Source organism: Vipera ursinii, assembly GCF_947247035.1.
Source record: "Vipera ursinii genome assembly, chromosome: 2".
Classification (NCBI taxonomy): Eukaryota; Metazoa; Chordata; class Lepidosauria; order Squamata; family Viperidae; genus Vipera; species Vipera ursinii.
The window spans coordinates 114,657,640-114,674,119 of NC_139513.1; the positions used below are offsets into that span (position 1 = coordinate 114,657,640).

Below are 16,480 nucleotides of genomic sequence, written 5' to 3' on the forward strand. Positions count from 1 at the left end.
TCCATGATGGTCAGGAAATTAACCAGTCAAGTACTTAAGATACTCTGAGACCAGCTGTGGTAACATGAATTAACTTTTATTTATCCTTCCTCTCCATCAGATGTTTATTGTTATGAACATTCAAAAAACATTAAATGCTTGTTTTAACTACAATTAAATTCCTACAGAAGAAAAAAATATCACATTATCTTTTACACACATTTGTTTTTCCTTACAATATTTTTTTCATTTGTACAGAGACATTTGAAAAGGGAAAAATACTTATGTCAACAACTTTTAACAGAATGCTGTTTTTACTAGGGCTATGCATCGTTTGGGAAGTAATTTAAAAAAGATGGTGGGTAAATATGTGAGAGCATAAACATTTTATCTTTAACCTTTAAAGTAGCCAACTCTTTCCTGGGATTGCTGCCCTCTTCCATTGCTAAGTGATTCTAAGGGCACAACTGTTTAAAAAAGTTATGCACAGTTTATACATTCATCCTGTAAACTACATTTTGAGAATCAAGTCCAACATGCTCATGTTCCTACTATTTGTATCTGATTTGTAACTTGTCAAGCTTTCCAAATGCAGTTTTAATTTTGCCAATCAATGTTGCTTGCATTATTTCAGCTAGTATTTTGTTGTACATTTCTTTTACCATCAGAAATATTTCAATACATTTTAAAAAACATTGTCAACATCAAAAAAGTCAAGATATTGTATCAAGTTTGAGCGATAAATTATACATCTGTTTAGAAAGGTGACAGTTTTTCAGCTGGAATCAATGTATCAGGGTTGAAGTCCTACCCATTTTATGCTCTTCTCAAATGGCAGGAATGCCCACAGACTTCATTATACCATTTGATTGATATGTCAACTGGATAATTTATTCTCAAATGTCTTTTCTAAAGAATGAAGTTGCTACTCTTCTGCAGATAGGTTTTGAAATGGTAGATTGGGACTATTTATATAATGCGTAACTTATTTGACAAGATAACTTTGATTATAATAAAATTTGGAATGCTGTAATTTAATAAAGTCAAACAACAGAGAATATGCAAGAAACTGCAGTTATTTGAACTTTTCAACACAATTTAATTTGATTTTCAGAAAGAAACACAAAACCACCAACATATATATTAACTTAAAACCAAAAGATATTCTTTTAGAAAAAGGAGTAAAAAAAGTACAACTTTCAAAATTAGGTTCTCATTTTTTAGCCTTTTCTTTTTAACTTGATCAGTAAATATTTTTGTCCAAGTTGTTGAAGTTGCTTGCTCCTTTGTGTCTATGGATTCGAAGCACTGTAATTTTCAATATTAATTGATTTCCAATTATGAGCTCTGCAGGAATGAAGGGGAAAATGGGATTGATTTCATGACATTGTCAAGAGTTACATTTTAAAACAACTAAAAGTAACTCTTGCCTGGAAGATTCACAGAATATTGTAATTAATCCGTTAGTCACAGGTTCAAAATGTCGATCTACAACTAAAGTTTCCTTCAGGCACTGTCCAATCCATAGTTTAGAACAACCTATATTGACTTTCATTACCGAGTAGTGCACCCTGTTTATATTTGTGTTAATGGTTGCAGTGTATCCAACAGCACTTTCAGAAATTCGTTCAATGAATTCATTTCAAAGGGCTCAATAGTTAAAACAATCATTCTGACACTTTTCTCCATTGTTATTGAATAAGAAATGGTATTCATGAGTGCATATTTATTTTCTGGATGCAACTATACATTTCAAAAGGTGAAAAAAAAATATTTGCAATGCTTTCTCTTCTTTTTTCTACAAGGAGCCACATGACCTTGTGAAATTTAAGCCTTCCTATTTTCAAATATCTCTTCTGCAGTAATGGGAAATCAAACTGCTGTGAAAATTCTTCCAACTTGAGGAGAATGAAATCTCCAGCTAGAGCATAAAGGCATACAGATGTACCTGTCACTCTTAGACCGGAAAGCCACAAAAAATTTCCAAAAGATCTTTTGATTCCAAAGACATACAGTACAGTTTCAGGATTAAATATTTATGTCCCGGTAAACCTTATCTACAAGGTTTATTTGCGTTACTACTATACTGTCATTTAGCCTGGAATGAAAAAGACAGGCAAGCTACCATATTCACAAGCCAGCAAACAGAATAATACCTGAAACTATCATTTCCAGTTCTATCTCAGAGCCCAGGTTACTTCTATTCATACTTCTGCATGAATATAGATCCCTGTGCTTATTCAAAGTCAAAACATTAACAATATCTTCCTTTAACAAGATGATTTATAAAAAAAAGCACATGCGGATATTTCTCTAAACTAACACAGATGTGAACACACAAAATCAAGAAGCAGGATAATACATTTATGGAATACCTTCATTCTCTAGTTCAACACAAAACCTGTTTGATTTTTAAAAGGATTTTTGGTAATTGCCTAAATAGTTTCATATGCTTTTTCGTAACACAGAGAAGGTGTAGACTAGGCTGGTATAGCAACCTTAGTCATTCCTACCACATGCAGCATTCCCTGCTAACCGTTGGGATAATACTGATGCATTTTAGCACATTTGGGTCATTGTGTTAAAGCACAAACAAAGCTTAATTTTACTCCAAGTATATTAACATGCTTCTATACAAGCCAGTATCTCTAGTCAAGACCATCTTGAAACCATTGCATTGTGGCCAGCATCCCACCAGTACAGAATTACTTCAGCCTATTTAAGAACAAAATTTAAAGAACAAAATTTCCACATGGTAGAAGTTGGTTTCCAAGGATAGAAATATATGGAGAGATATAATAAATGGGATTAGTGTATTAATATCATTTAATTATATTTCTTTTCATATGCCTTATTTTTTGGCTTACTGTTTCTTAAGTCTTCTTCTGCACTTTGCATAATGTTGCTTATTTCAAAGGAAATACTGTGATAGCTATGTATATGCGGTATGCATGGTATCTTTAACAGCTGCTGGCAGTCCTCGACTTATGACCATAATTAAGCCTAAAATTTCTGTTGCTAAGCAACAGAACAGGAAAAAAAACAGTTGAGGTTTGCCCCATTTTACAACCTTTCTTGCCACAATTGTCAAGTGAATTCCTGCAGTTGTTAAGTTACTAACACCGTTGTTAAGTGAATTTGGTTACCTCGTTAACTTTGCTTCTCAGAAGGTCGCAAAAGGTGATGACATGACCTTGGGACACCGCAACTGTCATAAACACATGCCAGTTGTCAAGCATCCAAATTTTGATCATGTGACCACAGGGATGCTGCAACGGTCTTAAGTGTGCCAAAGGTGCTTTTCAAAAGGCAACTGAACTTTCTTGATTTTTTTTTACTTGGAAACATTTCGCTTCTCATCCACAAAGCTTTTTCAGTTCGGTTCAGAACTGAAGTTTCTTAGACGAGAAATGAAATGTTTTCAATGAAAAAAAATCAAGAATGTCCAGTTGCCTTTTGTAAAGCACCCTCAGGAAACCATGACCATGGATGATTGAGACTCTCCACTGACATTCGGTCGTAAATGTGAAAAATAGTTATAGGTCACTTTTTCCCAGTGCTGTTGTAACTTGAAACAGTCACTAAATGAATGTTTTTAAGTTCAAGGACTACCTGTACTAAGATTATTCTGTAAAACTGACTGACATTCCGATTGCCGCATTGCAGTAAGCATATTTTTGTAACCAGCTGTACTACTTCAAATCATGCTCACTGACTAACAGCTCAACAGGAGAAATGTAGAAACTGTTCAAATAACAGAATAGGGGAGAGTGGTAAAATAGCTGTTTTCTATATTTCTGCATATGCATGTGTTAAATAGGTCTCGGGGTGTGTCAGCAAACTTGAGTTTTACGAAAAAAATTTCCCAGAAATATTTATCAGGGCTTAATTGGTATTTTAAAACATTACCTTCACTGCCAGTTGGGGCTTGGGCACCTTCATTAAGTCACAGAGGTAATTCCGCTGCTTCCTCAGAAATGGCAAGTCTGTATCCCTGTTTGGAAAAGAAAAAAAGTATATATAAGCAACAAATTCCGTGCTAGCATCACATCCATTTTCCTCAGTGCAGAACTATTCATCTGTCAATTAATTCTGATTTCTATTGACAGTATGAAAATTGGTATATCCATCCCAATTAGAGGGGAAAGGAAGAGGGTTTTTTTAAAAAACAAATTTCTGTTCTCTGAACCACCTGAGTAGCATTGACTGACTGTATTTAGGGCAATGCCACTTTCTAGAACATGTAGGCAGAATCAATTAGTTCCATCCCATAAGAAGAGCAAGTTTGCAAGTTCTGCTCCAAATTATAAGAGAATAAACAGGAATAAGTAAAAAAAATGTGCATACAAAGAACAGACACAAATGGGTGCAGGAGGCGAAGGGAGAGAAATTTCCATACCAAAACATTCAGACACAAATAATTTTGCTCTTTTTACTGCCACAATGGAATAAAAGACCCTTCTTCTTGCACTGGCACCAGGTTACAAAAGTACCCAGAGGAGTTGAAGAATAGCTATAGGTAAAAATTCAAGAGTTCAAGTGCCTTGGTGGAGCAGTAGGCTAATGCCTCCTTAACACCAGCTGCCTGCAATTAGTGCAGGTTCGCATCCCACCAGGCTCAAGGTTGACTCAGCCTTCCATCCTTCCGAGGTAGGTAAAATGAGGACCCAGATTGTTGGGGGCAATTAAGCTGACTTTGTAATAATGCCGCTTGGGGGTGTGTGTGTGAAAGCCCTAATAAGCAGGCATATACATAGAATGAAGGCTACTGCTAAGCTTATAAGCCGCCCTGAGTCTTCGGAGAAGGGCGGGATATAAATGGAATTTTTTTTAAAAAATGGAGCTAAATGTAGAGTACACCCTTTGTTGGCTTACTTTACAAACTGATCCGATCAATGCCCTTATATCCTGACACCTACGTTCTATTCCACAGGCAAGAATAGCTGTGGAATAAAAAGCAGCAGAACTTATGTTTCTTTTTATGTCTCTCCCATTGCCTTCATCACTCATTTGGATCTCTGATCTTAATTTACATCAGATTTATATCCACTTGAAGCAGCAGTTTCATTCTAACAGCCAGGGAAATGATGTGAATTCTGTTTCGCTGGATATGACAATTCTGTTATTTTCTAGTCAGAGGGATATAATCTGGCTGCCTCTTTTAATGATGCAATAGGTTGGGAGAAGTCCAAAGAATTTAACTCATTTTTAAAAACTATTTGGGGAGCTTCTGAAGGATTAAAGGCTCTTCAGGTTTTGTCTGGAATCCTGAGTTCACATCCCAATTTCTGAGCCAATAAGATGGCAGGGAAGATTCTGGAACTAAACTGGATGATAAAAGATACAAAAAAGCAGTATTTTAAAATCATCTTTCACCCGCCTTATACATGGATCCAGCTCCTGGCAATTCTATACATAGAAGTGGTGCTCTGGAAATACTCACACTGATAATTACTCACACCCAGCTATGAAAGCCAGGAAGAGGTATCACCCCAAAACTTTAAAAATCTGCTTTCTGCCCTCCCACTCCCAAATCCAGGAAAAGAGACGTTAACCTCACCTACCCTCAACATTTCCATGACTTACATTCCATTCTGTGAGGAAAAACTACATTAAACAGCTATGGCTTCATCTATGAGAGTGTCTTATGAAATGAAATTTATTAGTCTTTGAGACATGTAGCATTTTTATTTCCTGAAGAGGGACTATGCATCCTGAGCAAGATACATGACCCTACATATCAACAGTAAAAGAAATGCCAAGACAACATAGGAAGAATCAACTATTGCAATGTTAAACTCAGCTGCCTACTATAACAAACAAGCAAATAAATGTAATAAAATAAAAGAGCTTTGTACTGAATTATATACTATACTATATTGTTCAGTAAGCTGTAAGCAGCTTCTGGTATCAGCTAAATTTCAGAGTGAGGTTTACAAACAAACCCTATCTCAATTCATTGTTTCATGTTTGTGTCAGTTTTGATTTACACAAAACTTTCGCAAATCCCCAATGTATAATATGCATTGGGTATATTCTTAAATGCTATAGGGTGGAAGATAGCTGAAACTTACGAGTATATTTAAGATTAACTCACCAATTAGTGTCACTCAGAATTGTCATGGCATTTTCTAAAACGTCAGGTTCGGCAATATCACTGTAGGTTATCAGCATCTCATAAACCTGACTAGCAGTTGTTTTTCTTATCTAGAGAGCAAAAACGGAAATGGCTCAAACGAAGGTGGTTACATTTGGGGAATGAAAGAGTGGGTAAAAGAGAGAACAGTATTCAAAGCCTAAATCAAGAAAAGAACACGTTAAGACAAGGCCTAAGGCGAGTCAATTCCTTTTATTAGCCAAGAGCTTTTAATGAATTTGCCCCATAATCCCTTCCCCACTGTCTATTTCCCTGAGAGGGGGAGTCTACTTCTCAAAAACACAAAAATTACTCTTCATTTTGGGCAGATATTAAAGTTGTTATACAAGTAAATGAAAATGTTATCCACAGCTTCTAATCATATGGCCACCTCCAGCATTAAAGGCAATGCCCTAAGTATCAATTACTGAAAAATACAATTGGGACAGCTTTAGGTAGCACTTGGTTGTCCACTATGGAAAAAAAAAGATTAGTTACACAGGCCTTCAATGAGATGCTTCAGTTCTTACTGGGGTGGGTTTTGTGTGTGTGTGTGCGGGGCGGGGGATATTTCATAATAGCCAGATCTTTTTCGTTGTTGTTGCTGTTCATAAAAGCCATACATTAGAGGATGAATTTAATGTATTCCTTGCTATCAGCATCTCACACCATGCTCTACATACGCAGTATGGAGCCAACTAGGGCAGAAGTAACCCAATAATTGCCTTAGGTAAGTTTTCAAAGGGAAAAACACATACATTCTTTAATATATATAATTTAAAAATCTCAACCACTTCTAAAGTACTTACAATAGGAAATGGGTGGCAAAGAAGGAGGAAGAGCTGAAATAGAACTTTTTTTCTCATGTCACCTGGAAATTGAATCAAGCCACAAAACCTAGAATAAATATATAACAATATATTTTATTACACATATGTAGAAAACACTTCGCTGTATTGTACCACTATCGTAATTTTTTATGTATGAAAACAAGTTTTTTAAAAAAAAACCCTTAAATATAATGTGCTAATTACAACAGTTTAAAAATTAAAAATGGCAAGAATCTATCTTTTTAAATCACAAAATGAAAAGTATCAAAACTGAATGACGGATAACGTTCCAAAAGAAGCTTTCTATAAACTTTGCATACTTTTTAATCTTTTACTGCAAATGGTAAGAGGGGATCGCACGTTGAATTCAGATAAACAATCTTGAGTATAAAAAAACCACCATGTAATTTAAAAAAAAATCAAATTAATAACAGTTACAAAAAAGAAAGCAGTTCTTTCCAGTAGTTTTGTGATACGGAAGAAATAAAGATTAGAAAACTTCTTGCTTAAGCAAGTATATCAGTACCAGAAAAAATTCCAGCCAAGTATCGAAGTGACTAGCACTTTTGTTTTATTGATATTAACTCAGGAGACTAACTGTACTAAGGACACCGGTAACTATTCTATGGCACTGAAACACAGAGGCAATATAGATGCATATCTCACCAATGGAAGCATGAGGCAGAGTAATTCAAAGTCTTAAATCTGATAATTTATGGTCTGGATTAGGTACAGGACAGAAGCTCCCTTGGCAAGGATAGCAAACCTGCTCTGGGAGCAGATAAACAAGTGTAGCAAAAGGTCTCAAGCACTGCAATTCTATGATTGAGATTTGGTTGAATCCACTGTTTCTTATCCCTGATTTGATCTAACCCTTGACTACAGAAGCATCATGCAGGAGCGAGTGGGGATAGGTGGAAAAATATGATCAACTGAGAAACACTGACATTTTAGATCAAGTCAAATAAAAAAATGTTGGGGAATTCCTAGAAGGTGGCCACGCTGACAAATCAGCCATCAAAGAACAAAGAGAGAGAAACCTGGTCTACAAACCAGTGAAAAAAGATACAAGCAAAAGTCAAGGCAGGAGGAAACAGACCAGAGCAACCAACCCTCATATAAGCGGGAAGTAGCACTAGAAAAGGGACGCGGTGGCTCAGTGGGTTAAGATGCTGAGCTTGTCGATCAGAAGGTCGGCAGTTTGGCGGGTCGAATCCCAAGTGCTGCGTAACAGAGTGAGCGCCTGTTACTCTTCCCAGCTTCTGCCAACCTAGCAGTTCGAAAGCACGTAAAAAATGCAAGTAGAAAAATAGGGACCACTACGTTGGGAAGGTAACAGCGTTCTGTGCGCCTTTGGCGTCTAGTCATGCTGGCCACATGACCACGGAGACGTCCTCGGACAAGCGCTGGCTCTTCGGCTTTGAAACGGAGATGAGCACCGGCCCCTAGAGTCGGAAACGACTAGCACGCATGTGTGGGGGAACCTTTACCTTTTTAGCACTAGAAAAAGAAATAATGCCCTAATGAATAAACCATAAAGAAGCCACACCACCATCAAGATTGACAGGGCAAGCTACTAAATCTAAATAGCCAGCAAATCCCACTTTCTCTTGCACTGAGGATGTACATAGGAAAACAACCAATCTCAAGAGAGCACCAAGAACTTATCAGTCCAACTGAGTTACAGATATTCTCCACTATTGAGTATGATATATTGTCTAATGGTTTCATTTAACTGATGTAAAATGATTAAGATACCAAAAATGGTCTATGCTTGAAAATCCTGATACCAAGTCAAGACATAAGCTACCATAAGACAGGAGAAACAATTGTTTCAAGCGGTGACGGAAACTACAAACTGATTATGATAGTGTTTTAGATTCAGAAAATAAGAAAGATTGGATTGTATTTAATAAGTTGAAATGTGCATTGAAAATCATGTGCTACCCTCCCAAATATATCCACTTTGGGGAATGTTCTTCTCAAAAATGAAGATTTCTTTATCTGTTTGCTTGTTAATGAGGAGAACAATGCCTGGAATATATAGTTTTGATGAGGAAGTGGATGAGAGGAAGAAAGATGTATTAGAATGTTTGGCTCCTTCTATTTTCGACCTTTTTTTCCTTTTAAAACAGGCAAAAATTAACAACTGTTTCACTTCTTAAAATTCAGTTACCTGTACTTTCATTTACAAAAAAAATCCAATAAACACACATTAAAGTAATTTTAAATAATAGTTCTTTTTATTGTTTGGACTCTTTAGATTTTATATGCCAAAATAGAGCTGCCCCCTCCCCCACACACAAATCCAGACTAAAATCAAGTGAGGAGAATGGTGAAAAATAATGAACAGCTGGTGATGTAATTGAGTTGATGGTTCTTCTCCCTCAGTTTGACTTCTGTCTGGTATGAATTGTCATGCTTTTTGAAATGACAAATCATCCACCACTTTTTCTGCCACCAGTCAGAATTGAACCTTCTTAGAATTGCTTTAAGAATTGCTTTTAACACTGTTAGCAACATTTGCTTTTGAACTAGAATTTATACACACAGCTGCTTGAAATTCACTGCCTAGACCACTTTTATAGAGCATATAAATGAAACCTTTGCATAGATGAGTGCTAAATAAAATTCATTTTCCACATGCCTTTCTTTTTAAAATTACGGGGACTGGCTACAGACCATTAATTTTCCATCCTTCAGGTTTTGGTTTTTTTTACATATTTTCCCAACTTACACAGCAATGCTGGAACGGAGTTTCTGGATATCTTTAGATCTCTTGCTTTCTTCTTTACAAAGAGCGAGTAACTTCATAGGAAATGGGTGGCTTAAAAAATTGAGAAAACAATTTTTAACTATTTGTTTTTCAAAGATGAACAAAAGATCTTGAGGGTTGTGAAATTACATATTCTTATATGCTTATATGTTAGCAGAAACTAACAATCTGTATCAATATTGCCATAAAAGGCTTCCATTAATTAGTGGATTTTTTAAAAAAAATCATGTTTGCATTCTTTTACAATAGATTTTAATTATTAATATTTCAGTTGATCTAAAATTAGTTTTTGAATTTTATTGCATTCGCATTCTCAAAAGTTCAGCTTTTACCCAACAAAAATTAATGCCGCAGAATTACTTTTTCTCTTGCATATTCCATTGTGAAAGCTTGCTTATAATCTCCATGTTTAAGCAAAACTGCGTAAACATATTAATTTGTTCAAAAATTGCACAGGATTTTTTTGAAGGTTGCATAGAATTTAGTGGAGTTTCATTCACTTCACTGACATAAAATGGCAAAATGGGGAAAGATGTGAGGTTTAGAAAGGAAATGACAATAAAGGCAGATCCAGTTGAGCATCTGGAAAAGATTTAATGCATGTATTCTTATGAATAAGGCTCCACATTCGAAATAGACTTGCTTGGCTTTCTTTCTGTCATCTGTTAATTTTACACTTGTAATAAGGAACCAGTAAGTAAATTCAAACAGTTCAGCCTGCAAAGGAAGTAACAAAATCCTGCTCCTGTGCAGGCAGTACTGGGGGAAAAGGAGAATCAGCATCTAGGGAAAAGGGATCTATGCAGAAGTTGTATATTATGCAAATTAGGCACATGTGTTTCTGAAAATTGAGCTTTTCAAAAAAAAAAATATGCTACATTTTAACCGTATCATGACAAACCAATTAAGAAAAGCAAGGTAGCCCTTAAATCAAGAGCAAGACATGAAGTGCCCTCCAGCTGCCAGTCTTCAAAAGTGCAAAATTACTGCTGTTAATCACTTACCTATGTGTAAAAATATGAGTTGGTGCTTAAAGAGAATACTTCTGTTGATGCCTACTAGACTAAGCACCCAATGCGATCGTTTTCTATGTAAAGAAAACCCAACTATTTTATTTATTTTTTTAAAAAAATGGGACAGTGCAGATAAACTGCATTGATAAAATACAACAGGGATTGGCTTCAATGTACAATATACCTCAAATAATCCATCCTGTTCTGTTAGAGAATATCATGCTACCGTAAACCATTGTTGCTATATAATTTTTTTTTGAAGCTAAGTATGTTACTTTTAGGTTTTTATCATACAGCGGGCAAGAAATATAAAATTTGTCTTGACAATTTGGTAAGGGCTTAAATAGTCTTGTTCAAATTTGTATATTACCTCTTCAACTGATTCTCACTAGTTCATATAAGCAAGAGTCCCTTGAACGCTTGGCATACTATTATACCAACTCTTCAGAACTTCTGAAGGGAGGGTATCAAAATGGATTTTTAGCAAATGTTCCATTCGTAACTTAGATTGGTAAGTGAAAGTAGCAAATGAGCTCTTATGGAAAGGTAAGAGATTTGTGGCTTGACTGAATTCATGCTGAAACTCTCCTCTTCTTGGTCATCTCCTTAGCTTTGATGAAGGAACTCAAAGCAGCAGTTTGGATGGAAATGTGCCCAGCTACTCAAAAAAGAGGGATAACCCTTATCTTTTGGGGATCACAAGGCTCCTAATTCAGCCTTGTTCAATATGAACAATTAACTTTTCAAAACAAAATACTTCTCCAAATAGTCCTTTTGTTGAAATATAGTAAAAATAATCTGGACTCTAATTTTCCATGTTATTATAAATTAGGGGGAATGGAACATTGCTCTTTGAAGATTTTCCAGAAACTTTGAAGAAAGAAGATACATTTATTATTTTTCCACTTACTTTTCTTCAGTTATAAATACATCAAAGCACCCATTGGCCAATATCTGATCCAGCATCTTCAGCAGTGGAACAGATACCCTAATGAGGAAAGCATAGAGTACCATGTTTGTACACTTCACATTGACGCAACTCACATATAATAAACACTTTATATATTTGCTCTAATGTCAGATGATTAAACCTAAACTGTGTCCAATCAATCTTGGAATGATCAAGAGTTAATCTGACATCTCATATTGCGAACAAGCAAGATGCCAAACATATGTAATCCACTAACAAATTCCTGATGTCATTAAGGTTTATAAAGAATGATTTTAAAAACTGGGAACATTTCATCTAGAAAACAGGTAAATGGATGTAGGCTGAGATACAAGAACTTAGCCATATCAAAAATAATGTATATATATCAGAAATAATATACTAAAAGATACATGGAGATCCTATACCACTCTCCTACATTTGTGGTATTCAGGGAATTGGAATATCACACAGAATTTGTTAATTTTTTTCTTCTCCAAATTGGTTCTGAAAATAGAAGTGAAGAGTATCTGCAAGTAAGGAGAATCAAGTATGTGGAAGTTGAGCATTGGTCCTGTATATCTGTCTAACTCTCTTGCTGGCATCTCCCCCACACCATTCATGTTTTACTGTTGCAAATGTAAACACAATGCATTTGGATTTCAGAGAAGGTTAATGGCACAAAGGGACATTATCACTGTCTAGGAGACATCTCTAATTAGATGCAGTTAAGTTGGACATGGGATACCACATAGATCACGGTAATTCACACAATCTGTTTGAAATGTTGTGGTATGGGAAATTCTAAACAATTATGAGCTTGACTGGATATCACAGCTTCTTTTTAATCCAAGTAAATGTTCACTGAAACTATTTTTTATTCTAGTATCCACTCTTTTAAATTTTTGTTGAAAGATTATAATGGAAGATAAAGGAGGCCTAGAGGCAGCCAGAGATGGGAAATTAGACTGTATCAAAGAAGAATACCACCTGTTTGAAAAGTTAAACCCTGATAGACAAACTGATTACTAGAATGAGTAAAAATTGTCATTCATTTGTCATCCTGAATGAGCAAGATGACTATAAATTCAAAAAACGAGCTTTAAAGTTGAGGAGTTAATCACTACACTATCACTTTAACATCTGTATCAATTATTTGCTTTGTATCTATAAGAGTTTCTGTGAAATTAGTGATTTATGTGTGATCATCATGATAATTATTTTGAGATATAACTATTTTCTTTGAGAATCTATGAGAAAACTTTCCAAAAGCCATCAAGCAAAAAAAAAGACTGTCTAATTAGCTTGTGTTCTTTAAATCCTGTTAGCCCTTTGGGTTTTAATAGCTCTGATGTTTATCTGCCAACTGACTGCCATTCCCTACTGTTTCTTCTGCTTGTGCAAGCTTGTGTCTTCAGGAGAAATTGGGACACACAATATTTGACATCTCTCAAACTGAAAATTCCAGAGTCATACTTCCTTTTCTTGTTGCTGTTGAAAGAGAGCAGGAGTTGCAATTCAGTACTTTCAGAGTCCATTCTAGTAACTCTATTGAATTGATGACTTCCAGTTTGGAAGATGTTTTAATAACATGGCCTCTAACTCACAAGTCAAAGATGGAAAGTATAACTCAAATATTTATGAACAAGAAAACCAAAATCGCCATGAGAAATCTAGCCAAAGGGTTCCTTCACACATTGGCATGTTTTGATGCACTGAAGACTGCAATTCTGCCTCCCAACTTCTGGACTACACAATAAACACAATAAATATTTAGTGACTTGAGGCTGAAGTTTTCAGGCCCTTTTTAGGATATAAGAATTGGAATGGTTATGGAAGGGCTTTAGAAGGCAATGTTCCATTTCTATTCTTAACCTTTACCCTACCCAACCCTGCCACCCTAATTAAGGTGAGACTGTACAGATTACCTGTCATTCAGCAGGTTGTCCTCAAAGACTTTCAGCAAAGTCTCACAAAAAGTGCTCATTGCATCTCTGTCACTCTGAATATTCTTCAGATAGTTGAACAGACTTTGGGATGAGCATCGCACCTATGAGAAAAATTCCAATTTTTTTTTTAAAAGCCCGGCCTATAGAAGAGCATCACTATTTGAAAGCATTTTTTTTAGATCACAAAGATTAAACCTTCACTTTGTATCTAGTCTCGTAACATTTAAACTTACCTTACCATTTCACTAAAGGAATAAAAGAAATCTATGCTAATTATATAAAAGGAACCAGAGATTAAGCTGCTGTGAATTTCTATTTTCTGAGCAATGGGGAGGATGTTCTTTATCTTTGGGTAGTACGTTTCCTAGAGCGAATAGGCAATGTTCATATTCCCATTTGACTCTCCAGGGTATGAGCTACATTGATTCCCAGATCAGGGAGGAGACAACAAGACTGCCCTTCAACCCAGTGCAAAACAATGTTTTTGAACAGGTAAATCCAACTACCAGAAAATTGAACAAACAAACATATATATATATATATATATATACAAATGAACCAATGAATTATAAACAAGCAATAAAGGGAGAAAGGGAGAGAAGAAAAAATCCACCAGGCCTTTTCTTTTTCCCCACCCTAAGGTCAGTGATGACAAAGCCATCCTACTGCTTTTAATATTTAGTGTGAAGTTGATAGAGTCTTATATACAGTAAAGATATACATAGGAATAAAGCAGAATACAGTAAAAATTTATATATATAAATTTATATATATAAATTTTTACTGTATTCTGCTTTATTCCTATGTATATTTTTACTGTGTATATTTTATGTTAAATATAGTCACAACTTACAGTTCATTATTTGTGTAAATTATTCAAATTGCTAATAAAGAATTTGGGAATATGTATGTATGTATGTAAGGAGGAATTTTATATATATATATCTATCTCCACTCTTCATAGATTGCTAGATACATCATTATATACAATGAAGTAAAGCTGAAGTGCCTCTCTGTGTATTCATCACCAGAACTGACTGAACTGTCCTGTTTCCAGAAAAGGTGTCCAGAGACTTCTGCTGAAGAGTCAAGAGAATTTCTGGCACATAATTCTAATGTTCCTGCAAAATACCTTACGTGCTCTGTGTATATGCTGCCAATGCCACATTTTTCCTGAGAATGAGAAAGAGATGAATAAAGTGAAGGGAGAGGCACCCCTTGTGAATTAAAGAGAAATTAAACGAGGAAGAAATGGCTGGATCTGAGCCTGGAAACACACTTAAGCGAAGAAATATGTATCTGAAGAGCAGATTAAGGAACTCCAATCTGAATCTTATCTAGCCAAAAACATGAGTCCCCCCCCCAAAAAAAACCCCTTTATAATAAGTTTAACAACACGTAACTGTAGACTATGAGAGAAAAGTTACACCTTAAAAAAAAACAGGTTGTCAAGACCAGGTGGGGAAAATTACTTTGTCCTTCTATCTGGAGCTCTGGGGAAGTAGAACACCAACCTTCAATAAACTCATGTAGTCCTGCAATCTATCTTTCCGCTCAGATATGTCCTTTTTCAACACAATGGGAAGTTATCTTTCCATGAAAAAAAATGCTTCCCAAGTGCATTTTTCTAAACTTCTAAGCTGGAAGTTTAGAATTGAGGAAACTCTTGCTCTACCAAGAGTAGGTCCTTCTAAAAGGGATGACAGAAACACAGAGTACAGTTTAAGAAACTCCTTTCAAAAAAGTTAAGAGGTAATTAATTGGCTGTTTTTTAAAAAATGTAAAGAGTACGGTATAGGATTGCCACCTCTCTGAATAATTATTTGAATATCTTGAGGGGTTTTTTCCTGTCTTACTATTCTAACTAGCAATGCATCTGACCCATCTCTCAGGTACAATTTCTGAAATAAGGTTTCAACATAGCGTCCAGAAAACAGTAAGATGACTATTTAAATAATCTTGATGCTTCTTTGCAGAGGCATATTTGGTTGCAGCCTAGCTATTCATTGAGCAATCTTATTTTAAAGAGTTGATTACCTCTCAATGTGGTGATAGTGATTTGACTGAAATTCCAGTTCGCTGATACTCTGTTATTTCTTTCAATAAGACCAGATCTGTTTTAAGGATCAGCTACCCTAATGAATAAAGAAACTGCCCAGAAAACATGGATTGCTTGACGCTTATTCTTGTTGGCTAGCAAAATAGCTTGGCCTCCACCTTACAGATTGGTAAAACAGCTGACCATAGCAAGGAAGACAGAATGCAACTGAAAGAGGTAGATTATACTATAAAAAAATAAGAACTGGCAAGATATTGTCATACTCAGGAGCTTGGCTAATTGCTGGAAAGGGGAAAAATGACTTAGCTGAATGGTTTTTAATTAGATTACATCTGACTTCCACACCTAAATCAAGAAAAAAAATGCACTGAGTGGGCTGGAATTTGTTTTCAAAATTTCTTGTTGGAAACGAATCCATGAGCTACGAAGGTATATGGAACGCTCATTATGCTATACTGTAGAAGCATAATAGCTTTCCTGTCCAATGTCCATATTACTATAAAATCTGCATAAGATGGGTGAAAAAGAGCCCTGAAGGATAAGGTTATTCCTCACGCCATATCTGAGATTCAAGATCGGATTGAAATACCAACAAAATAATTATTTAAAAGAATTTACAATGTAGTTAAAAACTAAGTACAGACCAAATCAATTTATTAAAGTATACAAAATTACAAAATTGAAATTTTAAATCTAGGCAGTTTTAATTCTAAAGAAATAGTGAAAAAAACTAAACAACAAAAAGTAGAGAGAGAGAGAGAGAGAGAGAGAGAGAGAGAGAGAGAGAGAGAGAGAGAGAGAGAGAGAGAG

At 35.4% G+C, this 16,480-nt stretch overlaps 2 protein-coding genes across 3 annotated transcripts in view; one reads left to right on the top strand and one right to left on the bottom strand.

The window, feature by feature from the left end:
* Positions 1-15,227, top strand: part of B3GNTL1 (UDP-GlcNAc:betaGal beta-1,3-N-acetylglucosaminyltransferase like 1) — a 169,165-nt gene extending 153,938 nt beyond the window's left edge. The window contains exon 13 of the transcript XR_014491416.1: positions 14,643-15,227. The gene's annotated coding sequence lies outside the window, so the exon portion shown is untranslated. The remainder of the gene's footprint in view (positions 1-14,642) is intronic.
* TBCD (tubulin folding cofactor D) overlaps positions 56-16,480 on the bottom strand; it is a 164,767-nt gene continuing 148,342 nt past the window's right edge. For both annotated transcript variants that reach the window (XM_083354407.1, XM_083354406.1), the window contains 7 exons: positions 13,591-13,712; positions 11,645-11,722; positions 9,683-9,772; positions 6,925-7,012; positions 6,077-6,186; positions 3,889-3,973; positions 56-1,326 (listed from right to left, as the gene is read on the bottom strand). In XM_083354407.1, the coding sequence (XP_083210533.1) occupies positions 1,318-1,326; positions 3,889-3,973; positions 6,077-6,186; positions 6,925-7,012; positions 9,683-9,772; positions 11,645-11,722; positions 13,591-13,712 (582 nt within the window). In that variant the 3' untranslated portion in view covers positions 56-1,317. The remainder of the gene's footprint in view (positions 1,327-3,888; positions 3,974-6,076; positions 6,187-6,924; positions 7,013-9,682; positions 9,773-11,644; positions 11,723-13,590; positions 13,713-16,480) is intronic.